The sequence below is a fragment of the Amblyomma maculatum genome, chromosome 10 (assembly GCF_055883805.1).
Source record: "Amblyomma maculatum isolate TAMU_Amacu chromosome 10, ASM5588380v1, whole genome shotgun sequence".
Lineage (NCBI taxonomy): Eukaryota > Metazoa > Arthropoda > Arachnida > Ixodida > Ixodidae > Amblyomma > Amblyomma maculatum.
This window is the reverse complement of record NC_139353.1, coordinates 84,874,197-84,893,672: the sequence shown is the minus strand read 5'-3', so window position 1 is coordinate 84,893,672 and position 19,476 is coordinate 84,874,197. Positions and strand designations below refer to the sequence as shown.

Below are 19,476 nucleotides of genomic sequence, written 5' to 3'. Positions count from 1 at the left end.
CATAAGCGACTACATCTAATTATTGGACTTATACTGAAACCTAGAGTCCATATTCCTGCAATGCTAAACACTTACTGCCCCATCCATGTGCTCAAGCTCGAGAGACTGAGATGCGCTCGTTGTTTTCGCTCGTAACGCTCGCTCACAAGGCGGTTCGCCAGCTGTCTTTTTTCTCCGGTGATTTTATGTTTTGTTTCCAGTAAGCCGGCATATTTGTCTCTACTAGCTTCAGTGACAATTTAGTGGAGGTGCTTGGTGCATCCCACGTACGAAAAGCCTCTGGGTGCTCCCAACGTCCAGCTAGAAATCTTGGATACGACACCTGTGCACAAGGCGGCCTGCCGCTTTCGAGGTTAGCTCCCGAGTGTGATCCACCATTGCGAACCATGACGACCACGGCGGCAAGTCAGACCCTTCAGCTCGTTAGTGCCTAGCCGGTGCTCTTCTAAACTCGGCTTATCCCCCTCCCCCCCCCCCCCCGTTCCATCGCGACAAATCTGAGGATGATGAGGTGTGGTGGCCCAGCTGCGACCGGGTCGGCATGTTTACTGTGTGGAATGAGGAGCACAAGCTGTGGAACGTTTATTTTGCCTTTGAAGGCACCGCCAAGATGTGATTCGAACGCCACAATGCTACCATCACCACCTAGCAAGATTTCCGACGGCAGCTCCTCCGAGCGCTTGGAAATGATGCAAGAAAAGAGATGGCAAAACTAGTTCTACACTCCCTAGTGCACCGGTCTAATAAGAGCATCGCATGTTTGTGGATGAAATGATTCGGTAACAACCACGCTGTCCGTTCATGTCAGGAGTTAAGGAGGTGCACCGTCTTATGTGAGGCGTTAATGAATAGCTGTTCATTAGCCTTGTGCATACCCTTCCATGTACTAGAGCTGATTTTACGAGGGAAGCGACCTTGACGACTTTGTCATTTTCTCTGAGACCTAGGAGGAGCTTGCGAAGTGCTTGACAGCAGTGCTAGATGCCCTCTGAGCGACCTCTCTATAAAACCAGAAAAAGTCCACTTTGCATTCTAACAGCTCATGTCTCTGGCCCACGTCGTCAGCGATGAGTCCTGATACAGAGAGTACGGCTGCCGTAGCTGCTTTCTCGATCCCCAACTGATAAGGATGCTGCGCGTCGGTTTTCGGGCCTGTGTCCATATCACAGACAGTTTGTGCACTTCTCCCGGATTGACGAACCAGTGACTCATTGAACAAAGGTCAACCATTCTTTGGTCTGAGTCGAGGAGTAGTAAATGGCTTTCGAAGAGCCTCGCAAACGCCTCCAAACAACGCCCCTACTTGGCCACTTCTACGAGTAGGCGGACACACAATTGCATACCGACGCAAGTAACGCAGCCTCTGTGCAGTTCTCGTTCTGTGGCAAGATGCTGTTGAGGGTGAGAATGCTTACACCAGCCGCATCTGCCTCTTTCCGGGAGAGAATTATTCTACTACTGGCAAAAGAGTCTGCCAGCTGCACGTCGATTGATATTTAAATATTTTCAACTTTAGCCTTGTCCTTTGTCACGATGCCCCTCCGGTTGCTTTAACTGACAGAGGCACGTCATTTACTTCAGCTCTACCCCAAGAGGTTATGCTGCTCAGTGACACTTGTCGTCGCTGTACAACAGCGTATTGTTGACTCCTTAGCTGCCTTACTGAGCAACTCAATCAGACCATTGTCAATATGGCTTCGATGTATGTCGAAGAAGACCATGAGAGCTAGGACCTGATACTATCATATGCAACATTCGTGTATGCAGTCCAGGGAGTGGAAGCACTGAAGTCTAGGAAACAACCCCTTCACATCATTTCGTTTGCTGCATGGTCGTGAATCCGTTACCAGGCTGGGCACAATACTCCACCAGATGCTTCCCACACATCCGTAGCCGGGGATGAGGGTATTGTTCACCACGCTGAGGCTGTCCGCCAGCTGGCTAGACTGAGAGTCCGTACCGGAAAGCTAAGGATGCTCAAATATAAAACCTTCGTCACAGAGAGGTAATTTACAGCCGTGGCGATCAAGTTTTAGTGTGAAGTCCTGTTCTACTTTGGTCATCTGATGAGAAGAAAGGAGTCGCTGGAGAAAGATCTGATGTTGGGAAAGGTTGAGGGTCGCCGGAGAAGGGGTAGGCAGCGAACGCGATGGTCAGATGGCATCCTCGAGGCACTGCAGATGAAGTTATGTGGTGTTAGGAAGATAGTGAGAGACCGGAAAGCATGGCGTGACATGGTCCGTAGGGTCACGAAGAGTCGGACACGACTGAACGACTGAATTGAACTGAACCTGTTCATTAGTGGGGTTGCCCGAGAAGCTGCTGCGTCGCTGATTCGGCACGTACAAAGTGTTACGAGACTCAGCGACGTCACGTACGAAGTAATCCCGTTAGAAATTATTCGTTCCCGACGATAGGCAAAATCAGAAGTCATTCGCACGGCCGGATTAAGCACTTCCACGCCCACAAGGTCAAGGTAGATTTTTTTTTCTACCTGTGACTGCTTCTTAATTCTCCCTGTGAACTTGGCATTCAGGCCGCATGCGTTTCTGCTTGACCTCGCCACGCAGCATCGGGACGAGGTCTTTTCCATCGGGAGGAGCAATGCAACAATGTTATTCACTTACTGGCGCGCCATGTGGTCGAGCTCGGGAGACTGGCACGCGCTCGTATTCGCTCGGGGAGCTCGTTCACAAGTCAGTTCGCCAGCCGTGCCTTTTTTGGCCTTAGCTTTTGTGTTAGCGCCCAGTGAACCGACTTACTTAGCACTAGTGGCTTCCGTTCTATTTCACAGTCGAACACAAATGTCAAAAACTAAAGGACCTATTCTGTGGCCCTCCAATAACATCACATGGTTTTCTAATTCTGTTGTAGTTATCAAGCGTTGATTTTGTGTTTTTTGTAGCTTATGAAGTTTCTGCTCCACAAAAAAATTGTACCACAAGTATAATGTGTCAAAGCCCGATTGCTGCAAAAAGTCGCTAAAAACATTATGTTGTAAGGAAAGAGCATTTTCTGTAGTTCTTCCAAATAGGTACTATCACAATTAGTGCATCTTCCTCCTGCGAACAACCTCTATGAAGAAGTAAATATGTTGTGCTAGAGGTAACCTCATGACAAACAAATTGCTGCAGGGTGTAGAGTAACATATATATTTATGATGCTTAAGAGCTATCTGAAATAATTTATGTGATATGCTTAATTAGAAATAAATGCCATAGGCATATATGCAGTCATAAAATCTGTAAACAAACAATAAACCGAAACAATATATGAAGCTGTCGGATTTATGGTTAAGAACTTCAATGTGCCCGTCTGCTATGCAGCGCTTGGTTATGCCAGGACCATATAGCATACGCGCATAGGCTACGAATTTTTTTTTCATACCGAAGTTCATTCTCCTATACATACGTCAAGAATTATTTCCAAATTGAACTCATTTTCCAACGAGCGATACATTTCTAGTGTGATATTTTAATTTTTTTCAAATTACAAACCCTTCCATACCAAACACTTTTCGCTGGATATGTGGGTGCCTATTAAGAAAGATACTTGAGTGCAAAATTGGTGCACGGCTGAGAAAGGAGACAAGACTAGTGGTCGTCCTTTTCCCTTTCTTTCTTTGTGCACCTTATTCTTCTCATGTATCATTATTTCATATGAGGTGTACAAGAAGGGTTTTACTTGCAGGCTGGACTCCTAGGAGACGAAAAATATTAAACAAGTCTAGTACTGTAGACTAGCCGTGACAATTAGAATCAGTTCTTACTTGCGGAGAAATTAAAGCACGCTTTTATGAAGAGATACAAGCCCATTTGTTTTTAAACAAACATTTGTAAACACAATAATTGCCTGTTTCTGTTTACAAATTTGTTCATTTCATTTGGAAGGGATGAGAATAGGTTCATATATGCGTGTTACAATCGCTGAAATTTGAGGACTTGCATTGGGCAGTGACTTCCATTACTCCTTTTGTTTCAGGCAAATTATCTTCAGTATGTCAGTAAGATGGATGGAGTGTCTCTGCTTTCTGCTTACGATATGTTTTTGGTGTTCACATGGGCAACGTAAGTGAGTTTGGATGCAGTTATTCACTACACGTTCGCCTTCCGGGCACTGGTAGGAATTAGCTGTCATGCGACACGGTGTGCCATATAAATGGACAAAAGCTGGCCGTGATGTATTTGCGGGAGAATTTAGCGTGTGTTCTCTAAGAATGTTGCAACTGCGTATCAGTACCGAGCCCTTGAAAATGCAGAAATAATGCGACAAATGTACGTTCGGTGCTGAGCAACTAACGTCTTTTGTAAACGAAGATTCCCTTTTTGAAAACTAGAAGCAGGAAGTTACACCTGCGATGAACCAAAACTATTACACCCCTTCTAATGAAAAGAAGTGAATTTTCGATATTTGCCATAGCAGCTCTCTCTTGACGAGGTTTCGCCTTTCTTCTGAAGAAGAGAACTTCCTTTTCGTTAATGGGGCATGTGTCGGCTTTTGCACGCAGGAAATTCAACTAGAACTCTTCCAGTTTCTCTGCGTACTGTTTTAATTTTTTCAAATTCTTGATTGATAAAAAACACTGAACTTCACTTCTGACCACAGAAAAAACATTGGAGAATGATTATGTGCTATGTACTGCATAGAATAACGTTAATCGTGGTCAATGCAAGGAATAAATTCCCCACTCTATAGTAGAGCAAACGCTATATTATTGTTGTGTGCCCTAATATTTCGTCAACAAGACAAGGTGGCCAGTAAAACTTTGAAACACCACTGCTGCGGAAAGAAATGTATCCACTGAATAAGGCTATTTACAATCATCTCAAGCAGCACATCATTGCAACACTGTGAAGCTAACAATCACTTCTTGTTATTCTTATGGTGCTTCTAATTTTCTCTAATTCACCGCTAAAACATCCAGCATTTCTAAACTCAATGCATGTAATTTTGATTCAATGTAATACTGAATATTTTTTATGTTTGCAAGCCCTATATTTTTGAAATTATAAACATGACGGCATTCATTGATGACTCAACATTTTAGTATTTAAATTTTTACAATTTAAAATGTGTTTTATCTTCTTGACAGCGTGGCACACGCCGAAGGAACCTCTACAGCGGTGTGGTAAAGCACAATTCGACTTTAAATGTTATACAAACGATTCGTTTGTCAAAAGTTTTGTTATTTTACAATTTGTTTCTTTCAAATTCTGATCCTGCCTTTTAGTTTATTAGGCTTGAATAGTTTTTGCAGTCAAAACCCGCAAAACCAAAATTCGTTTAGTTGGATAAGTCGGGGAAATTGCTTTTTATAGAACAAGATAGTTCTTGCACCTCACAGTTGCAGTTAAATGCACAAACCGCCAAAGGTGACTCTGTCCAATTGTAACATGTCAGGATATGCTGCGACAACAATCATGTGTAACAATGGTTGTGCACGTAGTTACAGCGTGAATAGACAAAGTACTCGCAAAACAAAAAATACAGAGGTTGGAACAGTACTTGTGAAGCCTCTGTAGGCTTCGTATGAATTTGTGTGCCAATAATGTGGTCCCTTTTTAGTCAGTCACGTCATCGCAGTACGAAAACCGATTAGAAGTTTAGTTCTGCTATCACCGGTGTGCATTCTGCATATCGTAAGTCACTGATATCTTAATATGAAATACGTGCATACCTTCGCGACGCTCAGCTGGTGATTGTGTTCGATTTTTCTGGTGTTTTGATGTGTTGCGATTCTATTACAACGAAGTAGCTAGGTATAACTAAGAGCAAGCACCACCGAGAGATAGAATTTCTTCTGGGAGGCAGTTTCGACCTTCAATGGCGCAGGGAAAGAATGAGTATTTAAATGTATCACAGCGCGACGAAAATGGTCTAATGCACCTATGATGATTAATTCTGCTTGAGTTTGGAAGGGTGACATGATGGACATCGTTTTATGTATGGTCATACGCTCGTGTTTATACTTTCCGGCACAACAGCGCCATAGCCACTGCGCCACGACAGTGGGGTAAACAGATTCAATAATTTCCGCGGCTCTCGCAGTTCAAACATAATAATCTCAAAAAATGGCAGCATTTCTCTTTTAGGCCTCAGACAGGCGGCATCCATTCAGATTAAAATGCTGCATGCCTTTTGTTTTAAACAGGGTGTCATACCGGAACCGAAAGCAAGACCCACACCGGACCAGAATTTTTGCCAGGAACAACAAATGAACCGAAACCTGATTTTTTCGCCATCTTGGAATTAAAGCTGAGCAGGAATGAATTAGTGAAACCATTCAAAACCAGTTCGCAGTACGGGTCCGGCACACTTTTGGTGGCAACTTTCCTTCATAATTTTCCATAACTCGCCACTCGCTCTTGAAGAGGGCGAAAGGCAAGGCGCCCGTATGCTTTGCAATGCCAGTGGCGTTAAAAAATCCAAACTTTGCCGAGCCCTGCACTAAGGCGCCTTCCATAGCCTAACTGGTTTTTAGACTTTAAACCGGATAAGCCCAAATAAATCAAATCTTTAGTATAATTCATTTTAATGATACTTTTAAACCGCTTTTTTCGCTTATTTCCAAAGTGCCACTGCAGGCTACAAAGATAGAATAGAAAGAAAATATCGTTACTTGTACAAAGGCGACGAGAATAAATGAAAATATATTGCCAAATATAAAGCAACAATCACTGTTGTAGAGCTTTGGTTCCTGCCCGAACAGGAGTGGTCGCTGCACTGCGCAAGGGCGCCACTCATGGAGAGAGTTGCCCCCCTAGAGAGATAACTAATGAGTGAAATTTTAGCATATAATTTTTAACTGGAATTACGTACTAAGATAAATAAATATATAATTATGTACTGGTCAAACGCCAAATGATGAATCTGTTAAGGAAATCACGCAATTGTTTTATTCTCATATAAGTTCGACGGCATCGTAATGAGTCCCACGGCACGTGAATGGCAGTAGTATGCGATGCGAAGCCAGAAGATGCTATTTGTTTGAAAAAGATTTTAGAATGATAAAGCGACGCTAATGGTGAAAAGACCGTCTTTGGCAGCAATTTACCGCTCTGTTCTTGAGTTGTATGTGAACTTAGCGCAAACTTGATTCCATAAATTGAATTCCCATTTTGTCATCTGTTCCTTTTGCTCGTTGCGATGTCTGCTGATTTTATTTCACTTCAAGTTACACTATGCCAGGAGCGAACCTCGAATGTTCAAATGTAAGTCAGCGAGGAACATGAAACTGAGTGAAATTTTTGGCAGAAGTATAAATTCACAAGATTTGTTTGGTGGAGTTTCGCCCCGCACATGCGGTGTCGAAAAAAGAATGCGTCTCGTCGCTCTAGCGCCATAACTGATGCTAATACCAAATACAAACTAGAAATGTGGCACTGATAGATAGAAGTCTACGGGTTACGCGGTGATGGTCTACGGGCTACGCGGTGACGTGGGAGGTCTGGACAAAACTCTTCAAAAGTGGAAAGAGATATGATATCAAGAGTACCGAAAGAACCTGCGACTGTTCCCTAAGAAGAAAATTGAGGAGGGAATTTAGAAAAGATAAAGCCTGTGAGGAGGCAGGAAGACGCTGGCTTGAAGAAGTATAAAGGAAAAAAAAAATAGAAAAGAGTGCTTTCAGTCTCAATACTAATGTCCCTCGTGTGGAGGAGGCCATTTTCAAAGCACAGGATCACTCAAACTGTCTCTGCTATCAGTATTGAAAAGAAAAAAAAAATGTTTGTTTTGTGGGGTTAACGTCTCAAAGCGAGTCAAGCTGTGAGAGACGCCGATCAGAGATCAGGCGCTCCTGCTTGATCTTTGTTTGCGATGTAGCTATATTCGTTTTCTTGTTTTTGATGCCGGCTGTATATCTACTGAGGTATTAGAACAATAAACCGTTAATTGTCAGTCAGCGCCTGTATTCGTCTCACCTTTCTGAGTCCTATGTGTGGTTTTTGCGTTGTATTACCTTGTGATTATGGAGGTGAAACCCAACCATAACCCGACAGGCGTGAGCCCGAACTGCACCAGAAAAAATTCCCGGTTTAGTACCCTGATTTCAAGATACAGTTGTTTTGAATCCTTCAGTGTGAGGCCGGCCGAGAGCGCAACAACAGACCAACTTTATGGTAAGGTATGAATGCGCTACGGAAAAGAAAGCTCGAATATTCTTTGCTGTTAGTTTTACTTACAATGCAACTCTGGGGTATGCGAATATACTGAAAATAAAGGTGTAACTAAACACACAGATGTTGAACGGCAAATCTGCATCTTTCCTTTGAAATTTCCCCTGAACTCGCAACGCGTTAGATTGCCAAAGAATCCTTATGTTTTACGCAACTATCATATGGTTTGGTTTTGTGGGGTTTAACGACCTAGAGCTGCTCAGGCTATGAGAGACGCCGTAGTGGAGAACTCCAGAGTTTTCGACCACCTGGGGTTCTTTAACGTGCACTGACATCGCACAGCACACTGGCGTCTTGCTTTTCGCCGGCATCGAAAAGCGGCCGTCGAGGCCGGGATTTGATCCCGAATCCTTGAGAACAGTAGTCGATTGCCGTAACCACTGCACCACCCCTGCGGGGATGCAACTATTTTATAGCTAAGAACTTTTGGCGTTACTGACGCTGTGCGGGGGGTAATATATTCATCGCTGTGTAAATTTTGAATAAATGAAAAAACAAGAAAATAATTTACCGGTAGAATACGTGGCTGTTAAATAGCTATAATTGTCAGTCTTGAAAAATTAGAAATTATTTTTAGTGTTTTCAGAATTATTTGGACCTTATTCAAAAATTACTACCAAAGTTCCTAAAAGAGAAAGAAAGGGAACAGCGCTTTGAAGCGCGTGTAAATGAAATGTCCACAAACAAAAACATTTTTATCACGCCACATCACTTTTCGTCATCGTTACTGTTGGTGTTGCAAAATTTAATGTTTTTTACCTATTGAAAAACGTTTTAGGCATCGCTGACAAATTGTTTTGAGGATTGTCGGGCAATAGGTGAAAGCGCCTTGAAGAGAAGGAGCCTTCTGGATAAAGTTTTTATATTCAGTTACACAAAATACTTGTCCTGCTCTCATAAGGAAAATCCTGAAATGTAGCTAAACTATTTTGTGGTGATAATATTCTTCCATAACGAAATACGCACGCACGTATAACGATGCTAAATAAACAACACAAACATAATATATATATTATATGTGTGTCTTTGCGTAGAGGTTAAATTCATCATTAAAGAATGCAAGACAAAAGAAAGACAGAAATTTGTGACCAGGTTGTTTCATAACTTCAGTTCTGTATATTATATATTATGTTAGCCATTAGCTTGACATTTTTCAAGCCTATGTCTGTTTATGGCATTTTCTTTATAGCCAGATGGAGAGTACTGAGCGGCAAATGGTACCTCAAAGAGATCACCTGTGACACGCCATTAATGGAGCCTATGGGCGAATGCACTTCAAATCTTCAAAAATACTTCTACAATAAGACATCGAGAAGATGTGACCGATTTCTGTGGAATGGTTGCATGAGCGAGGGCGTATTTGAAACCCGCTATGACTGCGCTTGGTGCTGCAACAAAGGTAGGTGTACAGCCGCCAACATATTTTGACTATATGCAATGAAGGAACAATTAAGAGCAGATTTGGGTGCACTGCAATAGTAGTGACATAGATTAGTGCACAGACATTACCCACCTATTAACCTTAGAACCTTACATAGTGTGGCATCTATATAGCAAGGATGGTTTCGATATTGATTACTTTCAGTCACCCAAATATTATGCATTTATTTACTTTCTTTGACAATACTGTGAGCCTGATATCCAGGCTCATACAGGAGTGCGTTGAACAGCTTTGTTCTGGCAGGCAGTGCCGGAGCGACTTGAAGTACACAGTCACAAAAACTAACAATAAACAATAAATATGTGCAATACGTCAGACAATATAACACTGCTAAAAATTCCAACAAACTACTAAAAGAGGTTTACTAATTATTCTAAGGCACTTCATTGATCGAACATACTCAAGTGTTTAACAAACAGTTAAGGCGTGCCCACATTGATGCAGTTCGATGGCAACTTATTTCACTCTTCGATGACCAATGAAAAAAATGGATATTTGAAGGTATCACAACGGGAAGCAAATGGTCTGGTATAGTTCTCGTGATTAGTCCTGCGCGAGTGATGATAAGGTAGTTTAAGATATATGGTTTATTTATGTTTATGTGATCGTGATACAAAAAAAAAATTCAAAGCAGAAACAGGACGACGATTCCACTTGCTCATAACGGGCCTTACATTCCGGCTTACAGTCTGGGTTACAGTTTTGACATCTCTGGTAGTGGTCAACCAAATGTGAGGATTTTGACCCTGATAGCAATTTTTTTATGTTCTTTCAGCCGTATATTTACACAACGGCCCGTCTCACCTATGGGCGTATTCCCATAGGAAACTGGCAGCTCGTATACCACTCCCGTTTCTCAAAGAATAAATCCTGAAGTACGGCACATGCCTTGGATCTTTTCTTATATTTATTTGGTCCCTTTTTATTTGCTGTTATTCTGCTTACTAATCCAAATAGTTTCGTGAGTTTCTTTGGAGCCAAAATATTAACTGTATGCCATAGCGCTTGGCCACCTTGCTGAAATTGTCTGAACGTCGGTGCTTGTATGGCATCACCACTTTTTTCTTTTTGCCTTACCATCAGATACATTCTTTGGTGAGTTACCTTTTACCCAGCGGGTACGCTTATAACATGCAAACCTGAATGTGCATTCCGCATTATGTTATGTTGTGTTGGGCTTTTTGGCGCATAAACAACTAAGGCTATCATGCGCCAAGAGCAAGGTTATTTTTTGTGTGTGAAAAAAGGGGGAAAACGGAATTCCGGATAACATGATGCCTTTATTCTACTTACCTGTTCATGAAAGCTTTAAGCCATGTCGTGCGTGCAATATGTTATCAGGTCGGAAAGTACACATGAAAGAATAATTCCATTTTTGACAACTTTCTAGTTGCTGGAGGCGATCTGTAGTAAGTGTTTGACTCATATCGGTTGATAGCGCCAATAAACATGGCTGTGGTTGAAGCATAGCAGCACATCCAGGAACTGCAATTTATCTCCCGTTGGCAGAGCAAATCAAAAGTGAAAACGAGACCACAACCACAATCTCGGAAGATATTTAAAATTTTCACAACGTTGTCTATGAAGCGCGCACCATCCACAAACACCAGATAGTCGTCCAAGTGTCTAAATATGCGGGGACACATGCCCTTTTGACTACATTTATGACATCTGGCCACGCTACTGAGAAAGATGTCGACGAGAACAGGTGCCCCGTATGAGCCAATACATACACCACACTACAGCATGTATGTTCTGCCTCTCCAAGCTTCATGGGTATACCTCAGGTAGAACGAAAGTAAATCAAGACAAATCTCCATCAGGATTCCTGAACTATTTCTGAAACTTAAAGCATCACCTGATTCACAAAAACATTGCTTCACATTATGTATAAAGGCTTAGTGGGGTAAAGAATAAAACAGGTCGGTAGCATCCATGCTAAAGGCTTTGCTTCTGCCAGGATTAACTTCAGTAACACAGTCGCTGCTGTGCACCGCTATAATGGCGTATTATGGAATTCTGAAATTCTATTCTCGCAACATTTGGCTTACATGGCAGGTCTTCTCTGTCTCAACGAAATGTGGAGAAATGTTATTGTAAAATATATAAAAATACGTTCTCAGCACTAGGTGCATCTTTTAAAATTTACAGGCTCTCCTGGAGAAAGTATCGAGGCCCTGAGGCAGTGAAATCCCTATAGAATTCGCTGTCGAGTTTTTTTTGTATTCTGTGATTGTGCGAATCCCCTTCATGGATCAGTGCCTTGCCATGGCGGAGGAGCTTGCGAAACTCGATGAAGTCGTGAGCTCTGCTATGTATGGCCAACCAAGATACACAGGTCACTGCAGAGAGTTCTGACAAATGTGATTCACTGGAGAAGGTAATTATTACCCACTCCAGTATTTCCTGCCAAGAAAACCCTATGGCCAGTCCCAATAGTATTATTGACATGGCGCCACATGATGAGCCCCCCAGGTTGGAAGGCGTCCCGCATGTTACTGGGGATGAAGAAAGGGCGATTTCTAGTAGCTCCAGGGCGAATGAAGCGGCTGGGCTAAAGCCAAAAGAACGCTCACTTGTGGATGTGTGGGGAAGCGACCGGAAAGTCCGATGTTGCAAGAGATATAAAACATAGCAACATGGAATGTAAGATCTATGACGCAAGGCAAACTGAATGTCGCCAAGCAAAAAATGGACAGATTGAACATTGATATGTTGGGTATCAGCGAGCTCAAGTGGACCGGAATGGGAGAATTTAATTCCGATGACCATTATGTCTTTTATTGTGGGCACGAATCCAGGAGAAGGAATGGGGCCGCTCTCATAGTAAACAGAAGAATGGGCACAACAGTGCTAGGGTACAACCCCCAAAACGACCGAAAGATTTCACTTCTGATCCAAGGTCACCCTTTCAACATAACAGTTATCCAAGTCTATGAACCAACCACTACTGCCGAAGAAGCTGACATTGAGAGATTTTATGCCGACCTGCAATGCCGTTTAGACCGCATTCGATCATCAGACGTCCTTTTTCTCACAGGAGACTGGAATGCTAAGGCGGGGAGTGAAGAAATATCCGGACTTACAGGCAAGTTCGGTCTCGGTGAGGCAAATGAAGTTGGGCAGAGGCTAGTAGAGTTTTATCAAGAAAACAACCTAAACATAGCAAATATTCATTTTCAAAAGCACAAGAGGCGCCTGCACACATGGACTTCACCGGACGGTCGCTACAGGAATCAGATAGATTATATTCTTTGCCGGCAGAGATGGAGACGCGCGTTACAAGCAGTAAAAACAAGGCCTGGGGCTGATTGTAGCACCGATCATCAGTTTCTTGTTGCCAAATTTAGGGTTCGATTGAGGAAAACGCAGAAAACCTAGAAGGCCTTTCAGGCATGATCTGGATCAAATTCCATCAGAATATGCTGTGGAAGTGAGGAATCGATTTCAAGAATTCGATCTCGAGGACAGAGAGCCTGAAGGAATGTGGACTGATGTTCGCGATATAATAAAAGAAGTTGCTACTAAGGTAGTTCCAAAGCAAAAGCAATGCAAGAAAGCAAACTGGTTATCTGAAGAGGCTTTGCAAATATCTGAGGAAAGAAGGTTGAGAAAACTTATGGGGGAAAGAGAAAGATACAATGTCCTCAATGCGGATTTTCAGAAAATAGCAAGAAGAGTTAAGAACGCCTTCCTGAACATACAATGCCAAGCAGTTGAGGCCAACAGCCAATTCAGGAACACAAGAGCTCTGTATCAGGCAAAGAAAAATATCAAGGGAAGCTTCCATGCTAAGGTGGGCGTGATATAAGACAAAAGAAGTAGGGACCTCACTGAAGCCTCAGAGATAAAGAAGAGGTGGCAGGAATACATAGAAGAACTCTACAAGAAGGACCCGGATGTGCGAACCCAAAGTAAGACAGTTGTGATTACTGACCTTGAGCCGGGCAACCTGAAGAGTCAAGTTGAATGGGCGTTAACCAGCCTTGCTAAGAACAAAGCTACCGGAATTGATGGCATTCCAGCTGAGTTGCTTCAAAACGCCAACCGTTCAAAACCTCAACCATGTTAACGTTCTGTACACATTATTTCAGCAAATTTTGACAACCCTGCAGTGGCCACAGGATTGGAGGAGGTCAGTTTACATCCCCATTCCAAAGAAAGGTAGTCCCAAAGATTGTTCCAACTACGCACAATCGCGGTTATTTCGCATTTTAGGAAGGTGATGTTGAAAATCCTCCAAGGTAGGCTGAAGCAGTTTGTGGAACTGGAGCTTCCGGACGTTCAGGCTGGGCTTCGCAAGGGCAGAGAAACTAGAGACCAGATTGCCGACCTTCATGGGATCATGAAAAACGCAAGAGAGTTCCAGAAACATATCTACTTCTGCTTTATTGATTATGCGGAAGCATCTGACTGCGTAGATCACAGCAGATTGTGGCAAGCTCTCCAAGAGATGGGAGTACCAATTTACCTCATCTGTCTCCTCAGGAACCTGTATGAAGGGCAACAGGCCACAGTCAGAACTGGGCATGGCCTTACTAATTGGTTTCCGATTGAGAAAGGAGTAGGACAAGGCTGCATACTGTTGCCCTACCTATTTAACCTCTGTGCTGAACGCATCATGAAGAACGCGAGTCTGGACGAGTCTTCAGCTGGAGTAAAAATTGGTGGAAAACCTAATAACAACCTTAGATATGCGGACGATACCACTTTATGGCAGAACGTGAAGTGAAACTCCAGAGACTTCCGATGCGCGTACAAGAAGATAGAGGTTTGGGCTTAAACTGGACCTTAAAAAGAAAAACAGCATGGCGTATTTCCCTATCAAGTCCTGGAGCATCAAGGGACAAGAAGCGGAAGCTGTGACAGATTTTCTCTTCTTGGGCTCCAAGATTACCCCGGAAAGACACTGCAGCCATGAAATTAGAAGACGCCTGCTTCTGGGAAAGAGAGCCATGGATAGCCTTGACCGCCTAATAAAGAGCAGAGATATTAGTTTGCCAACAAAGATCCGTATAACTCATGCTATGGTCTTTCCAGTTGTGATGTATGGATGCGAGAGCGGAACTGTGAAGAAGGCTGACCGCTGAAGAATTGACGCGCTTGAATTGTGGTGCCGGCGGAGACTAAAGTTAAAGCCCAGCTACTTTGGTCATCTGATGAGAAGAGAGGAGTCGCTGGAGAAAGATTTGATATTGGGAAAGATTGAGGGTCACCGGAGAAGGGGTAGGCAGCGAACGCGATGGTTAGATGACATCCTTGAGGCGCTGCACATGAATTTATGTGATGTTAGGAAGATAGTGAGAGACCGGAAAGCGTGGCGTGATATGGTCCGTAGGTTCACGCAGAGTTGGACATGACTGAACGACTGAACTGAACTGAACTGGAATGATTATGAGGATATATACTGCATAATCTTGTAGCTCTCTTGTTTAGAAGCACCTGCAACTGTGGCTGGAAGCAATGATATATTTAATCTAATTTCGAGCAGCACGCGGCAGTTAAGATTGGGTCTACGAAACGTTCGCTCAAACATTGTATTTTATGCATGTATGATCTAAATAGCGTTTCTACGAGTCTGTGGTATGAACATCTTAGCTACTGAAGCCACTCTGCCACCGTTACATTAAATTTCACTCACACAGCGAAACAATAAATACATATAGAATTCATACAACACAAATTAGGATGGAACAGCGCACACGGTTGCAAACCGCGATGAGGAGTGCAGGTCAGCATCCTCTTCAACATCATTGGGCAGTTGAGCAATCATGCAGCTTAAATGCGCCGGTTAAGAAGCAGTTTTCTCGCGGGGCTTATCGCCGTTTTCGTACGCGCCTATTCGTGCGCTCGTTGATAAATTCAAAAGCAAAACTTGGAAGGCACTTGGGCATGAGAGCCGAAATTGGTAGTCATAACGCTGGAGGAACTAAACTCTGTTTGGGCTGCTTTACGTCCCTATGCTTTTTGTCTCTTTTCCTTCTCCTATAACATTTCTGCAACTCCAAATATTTCGACCACAAGTGTGAATGAAATCTGTTTTATGCGCTATGCTGATACATTTGCTATCAAAGTGCATTTTTTTCTGCCTATCACTTCGTTATACACCAGGTCTACTACGCCGAAAATTGTCTTAACAAGATAAATATTGAAAGTCTTTCTGAGAAGAAAATTTACTTCGTTATTACCCACACACATTGTTTTTAAGCCAATGTAATAGGTCGCATTGCTGCATTTTACGTAGCGCACTTGAAAACCCGGCCATTTCGGCTCTTTTTCAATTAGGTGAAGGCCCCTCATTCTGCGCCGATCCGAGACCTGCCAGCTGCGAAGAACGAAAGGCCAGAGGAGACAGAGTGCCCAGTTACACCATGGATGCGTACTATTATAACTATCGCAATAGGTTCTGCCAGAAGTTTGTGTTCTGTGGTCCGCCTCAGCCAGTGAACAGCAATTTTTTCACCTCATTAGAAGCATGTGTCATGTACTGCAGGTACGTGCATCCGAAATATTTTCTAGTAATACAGCTAGCCAGTGTCAGTAAGGGTGAAATTAAAAGTCAGTTTTCTATGAAGTCAATTGAAATTATCTTTTTGTCGGGCTCAGGATATTAAGGTATTTTTTACTAAGCGACTGACAGAGCTTCGGAAGATACCAAGGCAGCAATGAAAATACAAGCTGAACCTAAGGTTTCAAAATCATTGGATAGCTATCAAACCGCCGAATTGGTTTAAAGCAAAATGTCCCACGAGAAGAACAACAAATAGAGAAAACTATAGTGATGCAACAGTGTTTCAATTGCGCTTGAGCATTGACATGCTTTCAGCTACTCAAGGCCGAACTAATATATATTGGAAACGCCAAAGTGGATTAAAGCAGGTATTAAGAAAGCAATAAATATCAGTGAGCCTAACCTGGAAAGGTTTACACGTCAAACGATGGGGAAAATCATCAGCACTGAAAATGTTTGAAAGCTGTTATCATTTACTACTGATGAGAAATCTGCGTTAAAGTGCCACATAAAAATTGATGAAACCGTACAGGATGAGACGAATCATGTCACGAGAAAACTACAGAACTAGCTTATAGTTCCAACGCTACTTGGCCTATAAAATCGTCAATAATATTGCCTTTAAGAACAGAACACCCAAGGAAAATTACCTAAAATCGCATCCACACACAGATAAAGAAGCAGAATGCGACGGAAAGAAATTGAAACAAGTGAAAATTTTAAAAGGTTATTAGTATTGACAAAAACGACAAGCATATGTTGCGCCTGGATTGGCAAAACTCTTAGTCTGTAGCTATGCTTGCTTTCACAAAACGCTTTTCTTCAGCCATAAAAGGTAATTCTATTTTTGTTAGGTGCCAATGACGAACTGTGGCAACCTGCTGTGCAGTTTAGTCTGCATTATTAAGTAATGCAAGAACTTTAAACGGCCTCAAATTAAAATTTGCAAGATTTAACACTAAATGCCTCCTAATAAATCTTAAGGTGAATATTGAAAAATACAGAAAGGAATTGAGAAGTGATCATTCTAAAAGCTAAACTAATTGGTCACAACAAAGAACAGTAATCTATTACGGCTAAAAAAAAAGCTCCTGCACCTATAGTTATATTTGCTTCCTCAAGGTCACTTGTCTTCTGTAATTAAAGCTTAATCTTGTGAGGCGCCAAGGACGAATTTTCGCGAAGTTTAATACACTTCAGCCTGCATTCTTAGGAAACACTAGAACTTTAGATGGCATGAAACTAAAATTTGCAAATTTAAGCACTAAACGTTTCATAATAAATCTTAGGGCGAGCGTAGATGTGAGCAGCAGGTAGGCACGAACTATCGTGTCTTTTTGGCGGTATTTTCAGGATTCTGAATTATACTGGTTATGTAGAAAAGCGACGCGGAAACAGGCATAATGAGCAACATTTAAATTGTGTTCTACGGTAAAGTAAAAGTATAACAAAAGCTGTAAAATTTAGAAACTCCTTCAGTACAAACAGCAACCGTAAATCTTACCTCACTGCAAACTGTTACTTTCTCTATATATGCCGGTATAGATATGAGCGGATGTTCTCTTTCTTTACAGAGGTTTTCCGATACCCGAATAGGTACGTCCAAGAGGAATGTGTCGAAGGGTTTTATGTAGTTTTGATTTATTTATTATAAAGACTAAGCCATTTCTTCTGTGGGTGCAAAATAACTACCATTGGCTGGATACTCAGCATACATAAAAAGCTTGCTTTTTTACCACATTCTTCTCCGCAGTTGTCAGGTGCTCAAAAGCATGCCAGTGTGATGGATACTTGTACACGTAAAGGATACCATATGGCGGTGTCTTCCATGAAGGCAAAACCAAGTCGGAAAAAACTACAAAACATTTTCTGATGTTACGACAGGATTTCTGTGCGGTTTTTGACGGAAAACCTGTTATGACAACAGAAAATTTTGTAGTAACATCAGAAATTTTTGTAGTTACAGCAGAAAAAGGCTACAGAACTACAGACAATGGAAATATACAACAAAAAAACTACAGAACTGCAGAAAAGTTTGATGATTACAACAAAACTACAGGATATTTTGTCGTATTTTTGACACAGTCCTGTAGTTTTTTTCGACTGGGAAATAAAAGGTTTGGACTAAAGTATTCCCATTTGTTGAAGTTATTCAATGAGTGGCTGTCAGAAAATACCTAAAGAAAATAGAAATATCCCATTTCTTCAAAGTGCGAAAGTGTTCTTGTCAACTCTACGGCTGAAATAAAGAATTGGACTGAGTATGTTAAAAAAGTCCACACACAAACAAAATTCATAGAAACGTTTTCGAGTGACACTCTCAGGCAAGCTTTATAATAATGACCGAGAACATACAATCATAATATTGTTCGCAGTCTATGCAAGGAGTTCTGATAACCTTCTGGAGGGAACATCTGAGGCTTAATAATGCGTTTGCAAAGTGGAGACGATTTCAAACAGCATATTTTAAACATAAAGCTTTCAAAGCATGTTTTGTGAAACTTTTGCTATAGTTGCCTTGAATATCAGGCTGTTCTCAGTTTAGTCGATATCTCGCTAGAGTTTCTAGGATATTAGACCGAGAAAATTATCTGTTCTGCTAAAGACAGCTCTTACGGGGGCAAGTAAGCGCAAAAAAGACAAGCACAAGAGAGGAGACAGGACAACGCGCTACTGGAAACTCTAATGGCAACGACAGGCAACGCGCCAGTCGCGCATTGTCCTGTCTACTCTTGTGTTTGTCTTTTTTGCGCTTACTGGTCTCCGTACGATCATGAACCAGCTAGCCCAGCAACAGGTTTTACTTCAGTGAAAGAGAGCTCTCTTCGCCTTCGAATAGCATGCTCCCTCAACAGAATTTGGCTTTCACTGCTGGCTGCTGTGCAAGCCATACAATTATTCGGCCTTCTCACTAAAATGCGCATCTTTTTTGTTTTATAATACAAAAATCATTTACTTCGGTCATAAATGTTATATATGCAAAAGAAGTGGCAACATGCGAGTGCTTACATTGGTGATATTTTCACATCTCGTCTTATGATCAGTTCATTGAGTGACAGCAAAAAAACTACATAAAACTAGAGAAACTCGCATATCAGATGAATTTAAAAATGTAGAGGTTGATTGTGCTGTACTCGACACATTGGAAAAATTATTATGTAAAATAAAAGCTATACGCAGCTTTTTTGTATTTGACATAACTTCAGCAAATGCAGTGAAGGGGTGCTACAAACATAAATGGCTATTCAATATATGTATATATACACATATTGTAAGGAAGAAGGTGATTCAGCGCCCACGCAAATGACGATGAAGACGGCTGAGTTCCTGGCCGATCAGTTGGCGCG

The 19,476-nt window shown here is 42.1% G+C and overlaps 1 protein-coding gene across 1 annotated transcript; it reads left to right on the top strand.

Moving 5' to 3' along the window:
- The first annotated feature begins 3,987 nt into the window (after nucleotides 1–3,987).
- LOC146176930 (BPTI/Kunitz domain-containing protein-like) lies at nucleotides 3,988–18,248 on the top strand. Its single transcript, XM_084581057.1, has 4 exons — nucleotides 3,988–4,067; nucleotides 9,367–9,576; nucleotides 15,904–16,111; nucleotides 17,704–18,248. Exons 1-4 carry the CDS (start codon nucleotides 3,998–4,000, stop codon nucleotides 17,723–17,725), a joined length of 510 nt encoding a protein of 169 aa, XP_084437183.1. The 5' UTR covers nucleotides 3,988–3,997; the 3' UTR covers nucleotides 17,726–18,248.
- The last annotated feature ends 1,228 nt before the right edge of the window (nucleotides 18,249–19,476 follow it).

Bases quoted from the DNA above. Each gene is read 5' to 3' on its own strand.
- LOC146176930 (XM_084581057.1), top strand. From the start codon at position 3,998: ATGTCAGTAAGATGGATGGAGTGTCTCTGCTTTCTGCTTACGATATGT. The intron at 4,068-9,366 runs GTAAGTGAGTTT...TTTTCTTTATAG, and splicing joins TTGGTGTTCACATGGGCAAC to CCAGATGGAGAGTACTGAGC. The intron at 16,112-17,703 runs GTACGTGCATCC...CTTTCTTTACAG, and splicing joins GCATGTGTCATGTACTGCAG to AGGTTTTCCGATACCCGAAT.